The sequence below is a fragment of the Drosophila elegans genome, unplaced genomic scaffold (assembly GCF_018152505.1).
Source record: "Drosophila elegans isolate 14027-0461.03 unplaced genomic scaffold, ASM1815250v1 contig_149, whole genome shotgun sequence".
Lineage (NCBI taxonomy): Eukaryota > Metazoa > Arthropoda > Insecta > Diptera > Drosophilidae > Drosophila > Drosophila elegans.
Genome location: NW_024545513.1, coordinates 9,170,444 through 9,188,008, shown reverse-complemented (window position 1 = coordinate 9,188,008; position 17,565 = coordinate 9,170,444). Strand labels below are relative to the sequence as shown.

At 37.3% G+C, this 17,565-nt stretch overlaps 1 protein-coding gene across 7 annotated transcripts in view; it reads right to left on the bottom strand.

The window, feature by feature from the left end:
- Nucleotides 1-16,935, bottom strand: part of LOC108136431 (MAGUK p55 subfamily member 5-A) — a 65,068-nt gene extending 48,133 nt beyond the window's left edge. For 2 of the 7 annotated variants that reach the window (XM_017257572.2, XM_017257571.2), the window contains exons 1-4: nucleotides 16,643-16,934; nucleotides 14,045-14,507; nucleotides 5,463-5,645; nucleotides 5,307-5,364 (exon numbers count right to left, since the gene is read on the bottom strand). In XM_017257572.2, the coding sequence (XP_017113061.1) occupies nucleotides 5,307-5,364; nucleotides 5,463-5,645; nucleotides 14,045-14,131 (328 nt within the window). In that variant the 5' untranslated portion in view covers nucleotides 14,132-14,507; nucleotides 16,643-16,934. Of the gene's footprint in view, nucleotides 1-3,768; nucleotides 3,854-5,306; nucleotides 5,365-5,462; nucleotides 5,646-14,044; nucleotides 14,508-16,642 lie in introns of those variants that run through there. The other 5 variants (XM_017257576.2, XM_017257575.2, XM_017257570.2 and 2 more) reach the window with 4 other exon arrangements.
- Nucleotides 16,936-17,565: the final 630 nt, after the last annotated feature.

Sequence of the window (17,565 nt, the reverse complement as noted above, 5' to 3'; positions counted from 1 at the left end):
CCTTGCTATTGCCTTCTCCCTTGTACGGGCTCTCCCTCTCGCTCGCTCGCCTGAGGCAATGACTTTTACACATCGCAGCACATGGCCATCTCGTACCTTTAAAACGCCCCCCCTCCACCCTATCGCCCCTCACCGCCACCCAGCGCATCTGAGCGCGCTCAATTGTATCGCTTCAAATTCAGTCGACGTCGCAGTCGCTGGCAGCGTGTAAAACTTAAAGACTTACTCACTCAATTGAGTCAGCCGAAACACTGAAAAACAAAAAAAAAAAAAAAAACACCCCTTCTAAAACTAACTTAAATAAATGGGTATTGCGTAAGAATTTTGAGTCTTCAAAATTCTGTAATACTGTAATATTCTTTGGAAAGTTTGGAAAGTATTATGAATAAAATAAGATTAAACTTTAAAATTGCAAAAAAAACCCATAACCTTAAGCATTTGTAGTTTGTTACTTAAATGCTGACCTACTGTTAAAAAAAATCAAAGCATTGAAACATACATTAATATTATTTAATTATTTGTGTATGCATATATTTTGTTGTTAATTGTGTTATGGGGCTATTAAGTACAGTGTAAAATATTTGATAAGTAAAATAAAAAATGAACATGCTCGCAATTGATGCAATTCAAAGTTATTGAAATGTGTTTTAAATAGCAAAACCATTTGATTTCTAATTTGTTTCAGTGTTCTTTGGAGCCAAGAAACTTGCGTTACCGGATTTCGGATGCTGCGCTCTCTCTCTATCTCCCTCTCTTAATCGCAAGCCATCCCGCTTGCACCAGCAGACGATCCCATATACGAACATAGAAAACTTTGGCTTTAGATATTAGTTTTAAGTTTTTCAGCTTCGCACCTCACTCTGTCTTTGCCGGCAAACTCCTATTGATTTCGCTTTGAACAGCAAATTCATTGCTTTGGAATGTATTCGATGTTTTCAGTGTTTTTTCTTTTTGGTTGTGTTTTGTTTGTGTGTTAGCCGCCGTTGCAAACTGGAAATTCTTCGGGGTCCGTTGGAGTTGACCCAAAAATAAAAGCGGTTTCGAGGAGACTGCAACTGATTGCCGCCTTATCAGTGGACAAAAGGGAGGGCGGCTACAACGCGGCAAGGGGGATTCTGGGTTGCGTATACGCCCCTTGGAATGCAGCACAGTGCAGTTCAAACTGTTATTCAATTGGCTGCGGATTCTGTGATGTGTGCGCTCGAAATAGGTCAGCATTTGATTGATTTAGTATGCGCACAATAATGTTGCCTTTGTGCAGTCATTTTAGTTTTCTTTTAACCAGTAATTGGATTTACTTGAGAGCTACTTGTGAAGGATTCATTGGTCTGTTACATGGCCTAGACAGTTATGAAAATATTTCTCTTTTTTGATTTTTAATTTTTAATAAACCCATAGTCATTTTTAATAAATTTTATGTTCATTAACCTAATTGGCTTTTTAAAGTTTATTCAATTTATTCTTTCGGTATCCGGGCATAAGGATCTTCATTATTTCAATTAAATGTCTATTATATGTTTAGTATTTTTAGCTACTAATGTACTTATGTAAATTTAAAGCTGAATTTAATTGATTTAACTGTAAAAGGTAATTGCATTTTTCATTACTTTAAACACCTTCTTGACACGCTCTTAATTGATGAATTAAGTACCTAATACCCTAAGAACAATGTTTAATTTGTGTATGCCAAGCTTATGAGAATTAGTTAATCAATAAAAGGAAATATAACATGTTTATGTTTGAAGTAGGTCAACAATTCATTGATTAGTACACACACAACAATGCATATTTTATGCGTAAGCTATGCTTTTATTCAGCTACCGATTAAAGCATTAAATTTAACATTCAAAAATATTGTCAGACATAAACAAGTGCATTTTAACATCCATTTTTAAAATGACAAATCTTAACTCTTCCTCCTCATTGATCTTAGTTCTTAGCTCTTGCAGGAAATATCACCGGTAATAAGTTGCTCAGTCCGGTTTAAGATCATTCATAACACTCATAATGCTGCCATTTTAATGAGTGGCATAGCATAATGAATGTAACTTTTGGTATGTGGGTCCCATAAAATGTGTATTTTTTCGCCACTTTTATGTTTTTTTGACAGTTGATTTCCACTTTCGACAAAACTTGTTTCGTTTTGAGGTTAGTTTTCTTTACTGTCTGTTTGGCTGTTTGTGTGTTTCTTGCTGTTGTTGCTGTTGTTGTTTCTTGTTTAGCCGCTTTTTATGGCAACAACAACACGTGGCCCACAACGCAGGCCAAACTGTAAGCAGCTTTTATTTCTATAGCCCATCTCCCTTGCTCTGCCATCTCGTGGCATCTGAGCGTCTCGCTTTCGCATTGTCTATTTTGCAGTAATTTCCAGTTGGCTGAATTCGGTGGGAGGCAAAAAGTTGAGGAGGCTGTGAAAGAGAGAGAGCGCGAGGAAAAGGAAGGAAGGAAGGGGGAAAAGAGAGAGCGAGAGCGGGTCTTATAACTCCCACCATTTCCATTCCCAAATGCTTTTTGCTGGCCACTTTGATGGTCCATGGGGGATTTTGTATCTGTATCTACATGTGTCGGCCCTCCAAACTATTTGCCCTCACTTTTTGCACTCTCACGCCCACAAAAAACAAAACTAAATAAAAAAAAAAAGTCAGCGAAAAAAATCACACAAAAAAACAAGTATTATAAGAGCAAACACCGCACTCATCGCCGTGTTAATGGGTTAAACTGAAGTTTTGCCCATAATAATAAAGCGACAAAAAACTTTCCGTGATGCGAAACGGAATTATTTTGCCGGTGCTGGCGGTTACAGTCGAACATCCAGAACTCGAACCTTCCTAGTCCTAAGTTTTTGCAAACTGCAAGATTTTACACAGGGAAAATTGCATTACGTGCTAATGGCATTCATGAAACTGATTTGGATTTGGTTTAATTTTGCTTTAGAGATGCTAAAGAGTTGTTATGGCTTTGCATTTGAATTGGATTTGCTTTTTCAAAGTTGCTTGGAATATACGTTAGATTTGATCCGAAGATGAATAAAAAATGGATTTAAATTTACTTTTAGTTTTCCTTATATATGACTTAGTTTTGATTAACATAATGATTGTTATTGATATAATTGATACTTCTTAAAGTTTCTAAACCATATAAGCTTAATGTTTTTTTATTTTCAAATTGCCAAAACGTAAACAAAACCAGAAATATACCTAACAATAACCAGAACGAGTTTCAGTGACAAAATTGATTTAATAAACTGAAGTTGATTAAGAGCACTTGTAAAAACCGTCCATTTCAAAGTTTCTATTACAAATAAACCATACAAATTGTTCACACGTCAAGAAAAATTTTTTAAGAAATATTTGCACACATTCCTTGTGTGCATACACTTAAAAAAAATGTATAATATTTTCTGTTCATTAACAAGTGCACAAATTTAATTAATTAGTTTAAAATAAAATACTACAAACACTTCAAATTTAATATTTTAAATTTTTTAGTTTTATAAAATAGAGAATATAGTTTTGAAAAGAAATATATATGTTAAAATGGTGTCAACAAAATAGTATTCAAAATGTGTGAAGGAAATATATTAATTTTAAAGTCGCTTGAAATTACTGCGGAAAAAAGAGTAACAAGTTATATTCTTTTTAATACGCAAAGACGCCAGCTCATGGAAAACTTGTTATGCAACATTGGTCCAGAATGATCAAACTTTTTTTCGTGTAGTCCGAGTCATGCGAGTTCGACTGTAGTAACTCTGGGTACACACAAACATACCATATGTGTGTATATATTTCTGTAGCTGTGTATCTGTGGCCAGGTACGCCAAACTAAGCACTAACAATGTTGATTCATGACTCTGCCATAGATAGTTTGCCCAGTTTGGGAGCCACTGGCCACTCACCCTGCCGCTTTTTATGCTGCTGCTGCTACTGCTGTTGCTTTTTCTGCTGCCGCTGCTGCTGCACCACAATAAAACAACTACAAATCAAATTTGTTACACCGAAAAAAAAGAGGAGAACAAAACGACGGCGAACCACGTACCAAAAAAGAGACGCCAACGCGTGCGCGCACTTCAAAACAAAAGGCGGAAAACCGAAATCCAGAAACCGACAACACAAAAATAAAAGACACAACGAACGCAATCCGCCGTAGAAAACGGGATGGCGTTAGCTGGGCGGTATGAACGGTATGGGCGGTACGGCCAAAGCGGCGACACTGCGGCGCTGACGCTACGGAAATGTCGACGGTCGCCTCGCAACTGAGGCGGCTCCACCGCCGAGCGGCCGGAGAGGCCCCAAAAACCCGGCTAAAGAGAGAGAGAGAGAGAGAGCGGTACACTAGCTCACTAACTCACACAGAGAAAGAGCGGGAGAGCAGAAGAGTGGGGAACTTGAAGACTAAGACTGATAGTGAGAAGACTGGAGAACCGTAAAGCCGGAGAGCCATGAGCGCCAGAAGCTTCACTGACCGCAAAGTCAAATGCAAAGACACAAATGCCAAGCAGGTACTGCTCTCTATTTGGAAGTAATACAGGTGTGATAATACCAACTACCACGTAAGACCTTATACGATCAGCTTAATGGTTAATAATAAGCTTCAGTCTGATCGATTCCGGTAATTTTACCATAAATAGTTAAAGAAAATCCAATGTATCAATTTTTTAAATCAAAAAGTTAAAATTATAAACAATATTGAGACTATGTGTATAAAATCGAATATTCCCATAAACAGATGACAAAGTAAAATAAAGCTAACAGTGATACCAATTTCAGCTAAGGTATCAAGAAAACTAAAATAAAAAAAAAAATTTTTTTGACATTTCAGATACTGAATGAAATTTGTCCGCAAATCCCTATATACCGGAGTATTAGATGATTACAGAGTATGCAAATATACAAATGCCAAGCATCGGAAGAGAGATGGAGAGAGAGCGATCGAGTTAGACAGTTAGTTAATGAAATGTGAGAGCAGAGTTCCCAATCAGACAGTTAGCTTCAACTTGTTGCTTTAACTGGGCTCCAGTGGCTCTCAAACTGCACAGGTGATCGGGCGATTAGAGGTTTTGGAGCCAGTGTGATCTGGTTTATTAACGGTAAAGCCGATTAAAAATGTTGACAAAACTGTTTTGAATATATTTCTCTTGGTACTAACATCACTTTACTATGTATCGAACCAAAATTCGTCTTTAAGTTTATAAATGTACTCGATCAAGTTTGAAAATTTGTTAATCTCTCTTTATGCAACTAATGACTCAAAAAATGTTAATTCAGACGATTTTGGACTTATCCTTTTAAAACAATTCGTGAACTTACCCAGTCGTGAATCATTCTTCTTTCGCACACGCAGACAGATAGTACAGGATTTAATGCACTGCAGGGAATTCGTGCAAATCGAAAAGAAGAAACATATAGAAATTAGTTAGGGATGGTCAGGATGGACCACTTATATATGAAGATTAGTATCCGTACGTCGTGTATGTGGCGAATGACCTCCGTGCGCGATATATTCTCCAGGGTCAGGCCATTGACCTCGAGTATCTCATCGCCCACTTCCAGATTATCGCGATCGGGCGGTGAGCCGTATAGTTTAATTTTACCCTCCACATTCTCGACGAGTATGATGACATAGCCAGATAGTTCGACAACTTGTTGCTGCAAAGATTAAAGGATAAATAGCTGTTTAAGGACAAATTTAAATTAATATGTCAGATGACAGTGTAAAAGGGTGAGTTTAAATTAGAAAATCATATAAATACTTAAAAAATAAAAAAGTTTTATAATCTCTTGTTTATTAACGATTGCAAAGCTTTGCCAATGGGGCGTATACTTAACGTTTTAATATTCCTTTTGCTTTAAATTATTCTCATTTCCTTCCTTGCTAAACGATTTCTTCATAAACACATTACTACCACTATTCAATCTTTGCTTCTTTTATAATTAACTGGGCGTATACTTAATTTTAAAGGCATACCTCCTCCTTGGAAGGGTTATACAAATAAACACAATATTCCCAACCTAATGTTTAATTCTAAACGATTTATACTCAAAATATTTCATAATATGTAGCTGCTTATAAATTTTAAATAATTACATCCCTTTTGCCACACGGCGTATGCTTAATGCCAAACGATTCCCTTTGCTCACGAAATATTTACCAAGTCCTTGCCAAATGTCTCGCATAAAGTCATTTTCATAACTGCTGCCTAAATGGCAAGAACAACTTATTTATGCTGCGGGATGTGGGTGGTTCTACTACTAAAAAAAAATCAAATTAATTACACAAAAGGATGAAGGACAAAGGCAACACAGCCAGCCTGAAACAGCAAACAGTCCAACTTCAGTTCAAACACCCCCACTTCTGTGAGTGTGCGAGTGTGGGAAGTTTTGGCCATTATTGCTTGGGCTGGCTCGTTATGTTAATTACAACAAATTATGCTCATGCGGCAATTGCGGGGGACTCCTTTCTCCAAGCTCATAGCTTGAAGCCACCCTAGGCGAAAGCCCACATATCCTTGAGCCACCCACCTCCCACAACCGCCCACCGCCCACGCCCTCAAGCGTGTAATCAGTAGGCAGCAGGCCAGTTGGTGGGCGGATTTAGGAGGTGCTCCTGATTGCCCCTCAGTTGCGCCAGCAGTTTGACAGTCACCTTGGCAATCAAGGCCATCCAAAAGCCATCAATCCTTTAGAGAAAGTTTGGGAAGCGCTAAATGACTGCTGCAAATGTTGAAAAATATTTTATATTATATGAGAAGTATAAACTAAGAGTACTGAGTTAACATTCAAATCGGCTGTTGTTCAAGCTCAATGTTTTTAAAAAAGATTATCAGTTCGACAAGAACTAAGAAGAAATTGAAGTGGAATTTTGTTACGATTATAAACGTAAAAAATATTAATTTATAGGGTTCACAAACTAAAAAGCCAGTGTCTAATTCCCTTTTCTTCTGTGGTCTAATATACATAAAGTACAAATAATATAGCCTAGAATCATTGCAATTTAAGTGGTCTTCAGTCAGGAAAGACTATGTACATTTCTTAGGAAATAAATTATTAAAAAATCCCTCAGTGGCGTCTCTCACCATCCCACAAAACCCCGGAATAATTCATTGGCTGTCCCATTTTATTCGGGTAGGTCGGACAAAATGCAATCCACAGCAATTTAAATAAGCTTAAAGTTCATTTCACACAAAAACACAAAATGGAAGAGACACAAAGAGAGCAGCAACAATGGCAACAACGATGCAAGCCACAAAATGCAAACCGAAAATTGGCAAAAAGCACTTGAGAAACATTTAAACCTGCGCCCCCGACACAAAAAAAAATATAAGAACAACAAGTCCGACAAACAGACATTTTAAACAAATACATACAAGTATACCTATACATAAAAATATGTAAATACATGTATATATAGAACAGAACGGAGAGATCTGCAAAAGAGTGCCTAATTACAAAACAAAAGTGAATGTAAAAAAATAAATAATTCGACTCTATTGGGTCACAAAAGTGAATAAGCAGGCGTTGGTGTGGGCGTGACAACGTGGCAGAAACAACCATTGTTGCAAGCGCAGGTCGACAATGGCAATAGCAGCACCAGCGGATCACCGAAAAAAAAATGTCTGTTATTTTACAACATACATTTAAAATGTTATTGTCTTTTTAGAGAAGGACAGTAACTTTAGAAAGCCCCTTAATAAATTCAGTTACCAACATATGCTAAATATAGTATGAATCATAGTTGATTCTGTGATGAATACAATGTTGGAGCAATAGATTTGAATAGTAAGAAAACAATTAACCATATTATTTTCTAGATATTCAGTATATTAACTCTAACTCAAAGAAACCCTCTAATTAAATAGAATCCTTAACCCACAATTTTTTAAATGAATCTTCAATGATTTACCAACACTTTCTTTAAGTTTTAGGATTCTAAATCATTAGAAACCCCTCTAGTTAAATACAATCCCTAACCAACACTTTTTGTGAATGAATCTTAGACAGTTTACCAACACTTTCTTAAGTGTTTAACTGTTTTATCAATAAGCAGTAGGGCAAGGATTAACAGAACTTTCCGTTTATTGATCATACCTATCTGACAATATTTAATTTGGCTATTATTATTACAGCTCCGCAATTCGAGCATGATTTCCACAGTGCAGCAGCAACAACGGGCGACAGGCAAAACACTCAACTGGAAGTGAACTCGAGTTGAGCTGGCAAACGGCCAAAAAGGACACACAAAGGCGGGGGAGGGGGATGGTGACCAGGTGCTAAAAGGACCAAAAGCAGCCGCACACACAAAGCGGCGAATAAACAGGAAGACAACTCGACGTTGCAGCTGGTGGGCCAGAATGGCAAATGGTAAATGGTAAATGGCAAATGGCAGGAATAACCACCAACAATTTCCAACTGTTTGCGACTGTCCCGGCCTCATATTTCACGCCTCTTTCATGTTCGCGTTACTCCTCCGCTTTTTAAATAAACATATATATTTTCTGCGGATTAACGTGGCAGAAAGTCAGGCCAATTGATGAACTGCCATCGTTTGCCAGGACGCGATAGCAAAACAAAAAAAAAACGGCGGAAAAAAGCAAAAAAAAATGTCGGAGGAAAATGTAGGAAACAGCTAGAAAAAAAAAAACAGACGGAAAGGCATGAAAATCAAACCTAAGCTGCATAATTATTGGCGCTTCAACGCCGGATGCAGAAACCATCAGACACCCACACTCACACAAGACACAGGCAGCCATCAAAATACACCAGCGGTAGACATTATAGGACCAAAAAGGCGGTTTCCAAATATCAAAGCCTTTAGAAAAGGTATAGAATTAAATAACTAGTTTAAAAATATAAAAAAATATGATAAACGAAAACACATCACAGAAAGCAAATTTCTAAAATATCTTAAAACTGTTTATACTTTTTGCCTCAGTGTCGAATTTCAGACATTTTTCATAATTTACATATGTCGCGCCCTTGTAAATTTTTTTAAGAATTTAAATAAGTTCATAATATTCTCAACATTTGTGATTCAATCGAATATTTACAGACATATATTATTGGTTGAAATTCTGAGCGTATCTATTGTTTACTATGTGCCGAGGGGTGCATGAAGTTAAAAGCTAGCTGAGGAGACTGACGAGGGCAACTGGCGACATAGACAAACTGGGGCACTTGAGCGGGAGCAACAGCAGCTGTGGCAGTACCGCTCCATCCCCCGACACCCCTCAAGCACCCCCTCATCCCACCCCTCGCCCACACTTTGTCGCACTCGAATGAAAAATGACAGCAATTACGCTTAAATTATGCGTTTGTTTTCATATGAGCGTCCTTGTCAGTTGTTCTTGTTGTTGTACTTCAAGCTCATTTCACACATAGACACATGGCAAGTACAACAGCAACAACAACAAGGGCAATACACACACACACACACACACACACACACACACACACACAGACACACACACAAACAAAGTCTAGGCGACAAGTTTTTCCCTTTGCCCGACTTTTCTTTTTTTTTTCCCCATCTTTCATTCTGTCGTTCATTGTCTCTGCTTTTCTTTTTTTTTTTTTTTTACCTTTTGCTCTGGAAAATGTCCTGAAAACTGCACCGAAATCCAGTCGAGCGTGATTCGATGGCAAAATTTATATATATGAATGAGTACAAACTTTCGCAAGAAAAACTGATTTCCCGATAGCATACCTTTCGGGGTTGATTGAACTACATCAATTTCTTTTAAATCAAGACAAGGCTATGTTATGGGTCAACATGAAAACTTTACTTTGGTGGTCGTTTAGTTGTTATTTTCACTGTTTCGCCCTAATAATACTGGACTTTTAAGTTTGATATTTCTTTAACCTAAAGATGAGTTTTGAATAATATTTCAGAAAACCAATTAGGAATAATAAACATCAAATAACCATTTTGAATGTAGAACAATTCGTTTATCACCACTGCTTTATTGTGTTAATATGATTTAAATTCAAAACTTATGGGCTAAGCCATAAGAAAACTATTAGTGCTTAGAAAAACATTAAAGGACAAATTTTATATTTTTTAAATGACACCGTTTTCCAACACTTATTGATTACAATAAAAAGAGCATTTGCAATTCCTTGTGATCTTGGTTAATTCTCCATTCGCTCCGCTTCTTTGCGCTTGACTGCTAATGACAAAGCCAAGAACAAAATCAGAAACGAAAAAAGCAGGAAAAAGTGGAAAGAAAACAGAGACAAGAGAAGGATGTGCGGCACAAAAGAGACGAAGGCACGTGGGGGGAGGAGAATAAGAAGGAGAAGGCAGAAAGGCGAGAACAAGAACAAAGCACTTGACTTGTCATTTTTGACTTATAAATGGCGAAACAAATCTTTGGATATTGTTTTAAATGATGCACACAAACGCGCACACACACACACTCACACATACACAGACAAACAGCTAATAAGTGGTGAAAAAGGGGCTGTATTTCGGTGAGGGATGTATATTTATGGGGATTTCTCCCAATGGGGTTATGGTTATGCAACAAAGTAACACAAATGATACGCACAATTGTGGCTATTGTTAATGTTATGATTGTTGTTGTTTTTCGCCTTGTTAAAGCTGGTATATTTTCGAGCATATGTCTTACGATGGAGGGTTTTTGGAGGGGCTGGGAGGGGGGTTTTGCAGGGTATAGAGTGGTCCAGCACATGCGCAATTGCAGGCACCGCAATCAGACACTCACCAACACACACACACACACACACACACACATACACACACACACACGCGTGTGCGTTTCTTTATTCCACCTACCAAACAACCTTCACGCTTTTTTTTCCTCCTTTTTTTGCGGCTCTGAATTAAAGGGAATAGAGCAATGGCAAAAAAAAAAAAAAAAGACACACACACACACATGCAACTTAATGAAGCAAAATGTTTCATACTTTTCATTCTTCTGCATCATTTCACAACCACACCCCATACTAATACCACATTACCATTGCCAATGGCCATCACATATAAAAGTTATTTGAAAATTTCATGGCAATTCATGTAAAAAACTTTCTTTGACAGCCGCTGAAAGTAGCTGGCAGCAAAAATATGAGAGAAAGCAGCGCACACACACGCAGATCTACGGCCACAGACGCACCGGCTGATGGACCACGCGGCGTATGCGTTATGCATAAATTTGTATACCAATGTCACAATAACGTCTTTCCCTTCCCGGCCAACGAAAAACTTATCCCAATATTCAGATGCATTAATACACATTAAAAAAGAACTGCAAACTGCAAATGGACTACAAGTTAATTTTAAATCAAATAATAGAAACATTTTAAGTTCTCCAATGGATACAAAATGTATATTTTATCCTAAACTAAAATTAAATTAAATACAAAGATCGTACAATAGAATTAAGAAGTTCAAGCTTTCAATAAAATTGCCTGTATTATTATTCTTTCTTCCTTTTCCCTAGAACCAGAAAAAGAAGGATTAAAATCTGAAAATAGAATTTCAAAGGAAATACATAAATAAAACATTCACAGCAGGGGTGAGACAACTAATCAAATTAAAAATTCCAGCGAAAACGCATTCAAAGAAGCAAACTAACTGCAACAACAAGTAAGGCTAAATTAAATGGTAAACAAAAATAACATCTTTTTAGTGGGTACTCATAAAATTTAAAGGGAAAAATTTTAAGTTATTGCAATTTTGTTGTTACTTTTACTGAAAAGAAGAATTTCCGGTAATAAATAACACAAAGGAAAGACTCGTTAAAAATATATAATAAAAGAATAGCATTTTCAGAGAGACAGAGGAAAAACAGCGTATGAAAAAAGCACTTTTGATCAATAACTAATGTGATTTAATAAAAATGTTTTAAAACTACAAAAATAAAAACTCCTAAAAAAAACTGCCAATATCCTTAGGAGAAAGGATGTTAGGATAACAACAACAAAAAATCTCAGCAGAAGAATGCGATAAAAACACCGATCGAAAAACTATGGAAAAATGTTTTACTTAAAAAAAGGAAGTACAAAAAAACAGAATCTGAACATTCTGCAACTCAGACTTTTTGCTCCGCACAGTTAAGGGCTGTGACAAAAAACCCCGTACAGGTGCTTAGCCCATTTCCCTTCTACCAGTTCACAATTTTGCACCTAGGAAAACGACCAGCAATGAAAATTTTTCCGAAAAAATCCTTGACTACTTTTTTGGGCCCCCCCCAAAGTGGCAGCTGAAAAAAATGGAAAATTAGTGAGAAAAGGACACTACGCCGCTCGTCAGATGGATAAATGGCAGTAATGAAACACGGATGAGATTTTCAACTAAATTTCTGGCCCCGGAAAAGAGGGGTACACTTTTGCAGCGTATTACAAAAAAGGACCTTCTTTCAAGAGCAAATAGTTATTTCAAAATGTGTTGGGCAATGGAACTGGCAAATCATTGCTGAATGAAATCGAAGCGAGCAATTTCACAGAGCAGCAGTTACACGAAGAGCAAAGGTGTTACAAAAAAAAATATTTAAACACTTAAATTTCCACAAAATCTTAGATTTGTTTTTAGGTTACCTGTTGCCATATAAAATAACATAAGCCAGATATTTTCGAAAATATTATCTAGAAAAGTAAAGTAAAGTAAATATAGAAACAAAGAAATAGTCGAACCCTGGATCTTAAAAATCTTAATATAGATATAAATATAACTCTCCTAAAATATGCAAAAATTTAATTTGAAACTTTATTTTAGTAGTATAATTAAATCATGTCATTATTTAAGTTAAAAATATATGCCATGGTTGTTTGTACCTTGAGTGTATTTAAATGTTTTTTGTTTTGTGCTGCCATTTGCACCTGCATGTGTGTGTTTACTTGGTCGCATGTGTATAAGTGTGTGTGTGTGTGTGTGTGTGTGTGTAATAGCCCAAAACGGCAATGTTTAATTAAAAACGATAAAGGACACAACGCCGGCAATGGGCAATGCAAATAAGAGACTGAATGGAATGGGGACGAAACAGGGGGCTTTTAAGGGGGGTATTTCAGTGAAAGGGGGATTTCAGAAGGGGGGCTTGCTACATTCATCAGACGTCGTTCGATTGTCAAGCATCGGATGCAGCAGTGTACCCCAGTTACATTTATGTTCCCCAGAATCCCTTCTCCGCCTCCCTTTTCTTAGCCACCCACGCACACACCAAACAAATTGAAATCGGAAATGTGCACCCCCCTTTGCTCTCAGGACCCCACCACCACCACCACCCATGCGGGCAGTGAGGAAGCAAGCTGACAAATAAAATTTCACTTCAACTGAAAGCCATTTTACCATGGGGAATTCACATTTCGAAATACGAATCTCTTGCCTCAGATCGACTGACTGGGGATACGTTTGAGGGTTATGATGACAGGCAGGCGGATGGGGCCAATATTTATAATTGCACTCAATAAACATTGCATAATTGTAAGGGCCATATTTTCGGGTTGAGGTAAAAACCAACTCAATTTGGCCTGGGCCAAATAAAGATACAATGGAAAAATGGTATTCAAATTGATGGCCACAGGGAAATAAATAAGCCCCGGTTGCAAATTTAATGGAAGAAAGTTGTTGCGAAACATAATATACTCGAATTGACATTTACCAATGAAACCTTGCTTTACTCAACAAATAAAACTGTCAATCATATTTTTGTTTCAAAACTAAAGTGCCCAACATTTACAATGACTTTTCTTCTATTCTTCATAAGATAAAATAAATTTATTTATTTAAATTTAAATATCTAAGTTAATATTTAAATATTTACTTATAGTTTTGGCATGTTTTTAAATTATGATAGTTAAAATCATAATAAAAATTTCGAAAATCGATTAAAACCCATGTTTTAATCTAGACTATTAGATCAATGAGAGGGGTCACAGTTTTGCAAAAATATTGGTTTGTTTCGGATCTCGACATTTTGATAGCCATTATCTTGCATTAAAAAAAAAAATTGAAATCCCATCGAAAACTTAATTTTCTTTTTTAATTTATATGTTGTTCCCATATACTATACTATTGTTCGGAGTGTACTCACTTTGCCCTGGGACGAGGAGATCGTTGAGGCCGACGGCGTGCCCGAGGATTGTGCGCTTAGATTGGAGCGGCTGCTGTTCGCTTGCATCGCGCAAGTCAAGGGCGCCACTTCAAAGGGGGCTCCTGCTCCAGCTCCTGCTGCTCCTGTTCGCCCTTAGCCGGATCCGGATCCTGTTCCTGATCCTGTTCCTCTACCTCAGCTCCTAATCCAACTCCAACTGGCATCAAAGACACGGCACGGGAGGCGGAGAAGGACTCGGATTCGGATTTGGATTCGGAATCGGATGTGGAGACGGTGACGGAACCCAAGCCCAGGTCGCACTGATGCTCATTGCTCCTGCTGTCCAGTGGCCTCAGATTGAAAGCATATCGTCTTTGGATTTCAGCGTAATGTATAACAGGCTATATAGTTGATTTTTGTTTGGCGCTCTTAGTCGAATAGTTCCGCGGTAAGACTTGGTGTTCTGGAAAAATTTAATACACAAGAAGTTCAATTAAACGCCAGATCACTTATTAATCACTTTAAAAGAACTCTTCTGTAAAATGAGACCCAAAAATAAAATAACTTTAAGCTTTTCTTTCTTTCCGATCCGAAGGGACGCTTCCATTATTGCTTTCTCTGTCGCACACTTTTTCAGAGTTGCATTTATTTTTTAAATAATACTAAAAATACCAAAGCAAAGTATGACCGTATTATTAGGGGACTTACGTATATCTCGGGTAATTAAAAATCTTTGAAAACTGTTCAGCATTGTTAATGGTTTGAAATATATTGGAGAAAGCTGAAAAAGGTGTTTTTTGAACAAATAAAAATAGGCCCTATAAATACCCAGCTTTTGGCTCTGAAACAGGTGTTTTAAAATATGAAAAGTTTGATATCCGTTGAGAATTAATCTTCTTTATAATTATCTTTACCCATTAAGAAACTAACTAAATTCAAATACAATTGCTACAAATAAAAACACTACTTTTTGAGAGTTAAAAGAATTTTAAATTAAAGGATGTTTTATTTCCAAATCTTTTTAAGTTTTTGACATTTGGTTCGCATTTAAAGTCTGTGGTTTATTCTTTGTGCTCTTCTTTTTCAGAATATTTGTCTCCCGAATGCTCTTTTTTAGCCCGACTTTGTCTTGAATAAAGTTATTCCTCATTTCTGTAGAGCGGGGAGAAATCAACAGAAAAAAGGAGTCCTACCAGCAGCGCAGTTGCCGCGCAGCAGCAGCGCTAGCAGTTGACTCTGTTTGGCAAAAAATAGGGCTAGGTCATCCACATCGTGTTACCACCACCCCCAATTCCCAAAAAAGAATAAAAAAATACACAGAGAAAAATTACAAAGAGTATTCATTATTAAGTAAGAATTTTGGTAAATCAATTTAGTTTTTTTTTTTTATCCTTTAATCTAATTTTAAAAAGTTTTCTTAAAGAGGTATGAACAAAATTTAAATTGTAAAATTTAAAATAAGTACAACTAATACTTAATATTTTCTGGCAGCTTTTAAAAAGATTTTCATTAACATAAGGTTGCTACGATTTTGTTGTTTAAAGATAGGCTGAAAAGGCTCTTAAGCTAGTTGCTTTTTTGAGAAAATATATAAAGCATTAAAAAATGGGTGCACTTCATCCTTAACGCTTTAAAAATGAATTTCTTAAGTAATAAAATTGGAAACTTAAAAAACACTTTTGCAAAAGGTTTCTAATAACTTTAAATTAAGACGTCCGGTTTGTCTGTGTAAAGTTTTGCATGGGCAAGGACAAAAGCGTAGCAGAATATCCTTTGGATGGCCAAAAAGGATGCTGCAGTCACGCCCATCGAGAAAGGGGCGACAGCAGCATTTCCATGCCAAGGGCAGCAGCTTGGAGCACCCCACTGTCCAACCACCACCCACCACCCCCCGGTTTTTGCCACTTTCACAGCGTTTTTTGGATCCCAAGCACATTTTGCGGCGCAGACATAACCTCAACTTCTTGCGCGCTGCTTACCACGCTGCCAGCGTCGCAGTCGGCGTCGCAGTTACCAGCGGCAGAGGCAGTGGCAGAGGCAGCCATTTTAGAGGCCAGGCAACAGCTTTACATGGATTTATGTCTATATATATGTACATATGTATAAGTATGTGCACATATACATATATGTGTGTTTTAGTGTTCGAATTTGCCAGTGTGTGTGTGCGTGTTTGGAGGCAGCAATCCTATTTTCCCCCGATTTTTCTTTTGGCAAAGGAGAAAATAGTGTCAAGGAAACTATTGAGAGACGGTAAAGAAATTAAATAAGAGATTAAGTAAATTATCAATCATCGAGATCGTGGCCCTTCCAAATTTAGACTTAATTTTCAGTATTCACAGCAAATCAGAAGATACTACAGACTTTCAAATCAGTCGGCTGAAAAATCTACTAAAAAATCAATGGTTTTTCTGAGTTTCTCAGAGTTTTTTTTGTTTTAAAACTATTAAGCATGCGAACATCTTAAAAATTACCGTTATACTAGATTAATTTTTTGGAAGTTTTCCTTTTCGGATTTAAGAACACAGAAAAGTCTCTTTTCTTTGGCAAACAAAATACCATAGAATTTTATATTAAATTCAATTTTAAACCATGTCTTACCTCAGATTTCCTCAGTTGAAGCTTGAAGTTTGATGATTTCTAATCGCTTGATTAGTGATTATTTTAATTAAATTTAATTACTTGATCTATTTTGGCTTTTTGTTGTGCGTTTCGTTTGCCTTAAATTTAACTATATAACAATTTTATTTAATTTTTTGTATTTCTTGTGCGCTTGGGACGCTTTTTGCATCATCGGCTGCTTTACATTATCCCCTTGGCTTTTTTCTATTTTTCCTTTTTTTTTGTATTTTAGCCAGGGATTAAAGAACGGCAAAAAAAAAGTTACCAAAAAAACAACAAGAAAATAGAGACGCACACACACACGCGCGAAATCACACCCACATGGACACACACGTACGCACACACACACACTCACAAACGCGCACGCGGCGGAAAAAAAGAAATTGAGAAATTTTTGGGACAGCGGCAAAAATATTTGAGCGTCTTTGTATTGGATATCGTATTAGAAATTTTTATTTTTTGCCACTTTTTTTACATAATTTGCTGTTTTTTTTTTTAAATACCATTTTTAAATGAAAAGTTCTTGTTACGGTTTTTATTGTGTGTGATTAGTTGCGTTTGCCGTATTTTTAGCCCGTTCCGGAGGATTTATTACGTGCAGTCCGCCCGTGCGCTGCGCACGCCCGCGTCTGCCGCCGATTTTGAATTGCCACGACGTTGCGTTGAAATGTTGCGCGTAACTGAGTGGCACAGCCTCTGCCACAGTCACTGGCTCTGCCACTGCCACTGCCACAGCCACTGCCACTGCCACTGCCACAGCCTCTGCCGCTGCCGAGGATGCTCTCCGGGCGAAGCGAAGCCCAGCGGTACAGGTCCTGGCCCGTAGAGTCCTGCGCCGCTCTGTTCTAGGCTCCGGATCCGGCTCCGGCAAAGGCAACGACAACGACTACGACTACGGCTGC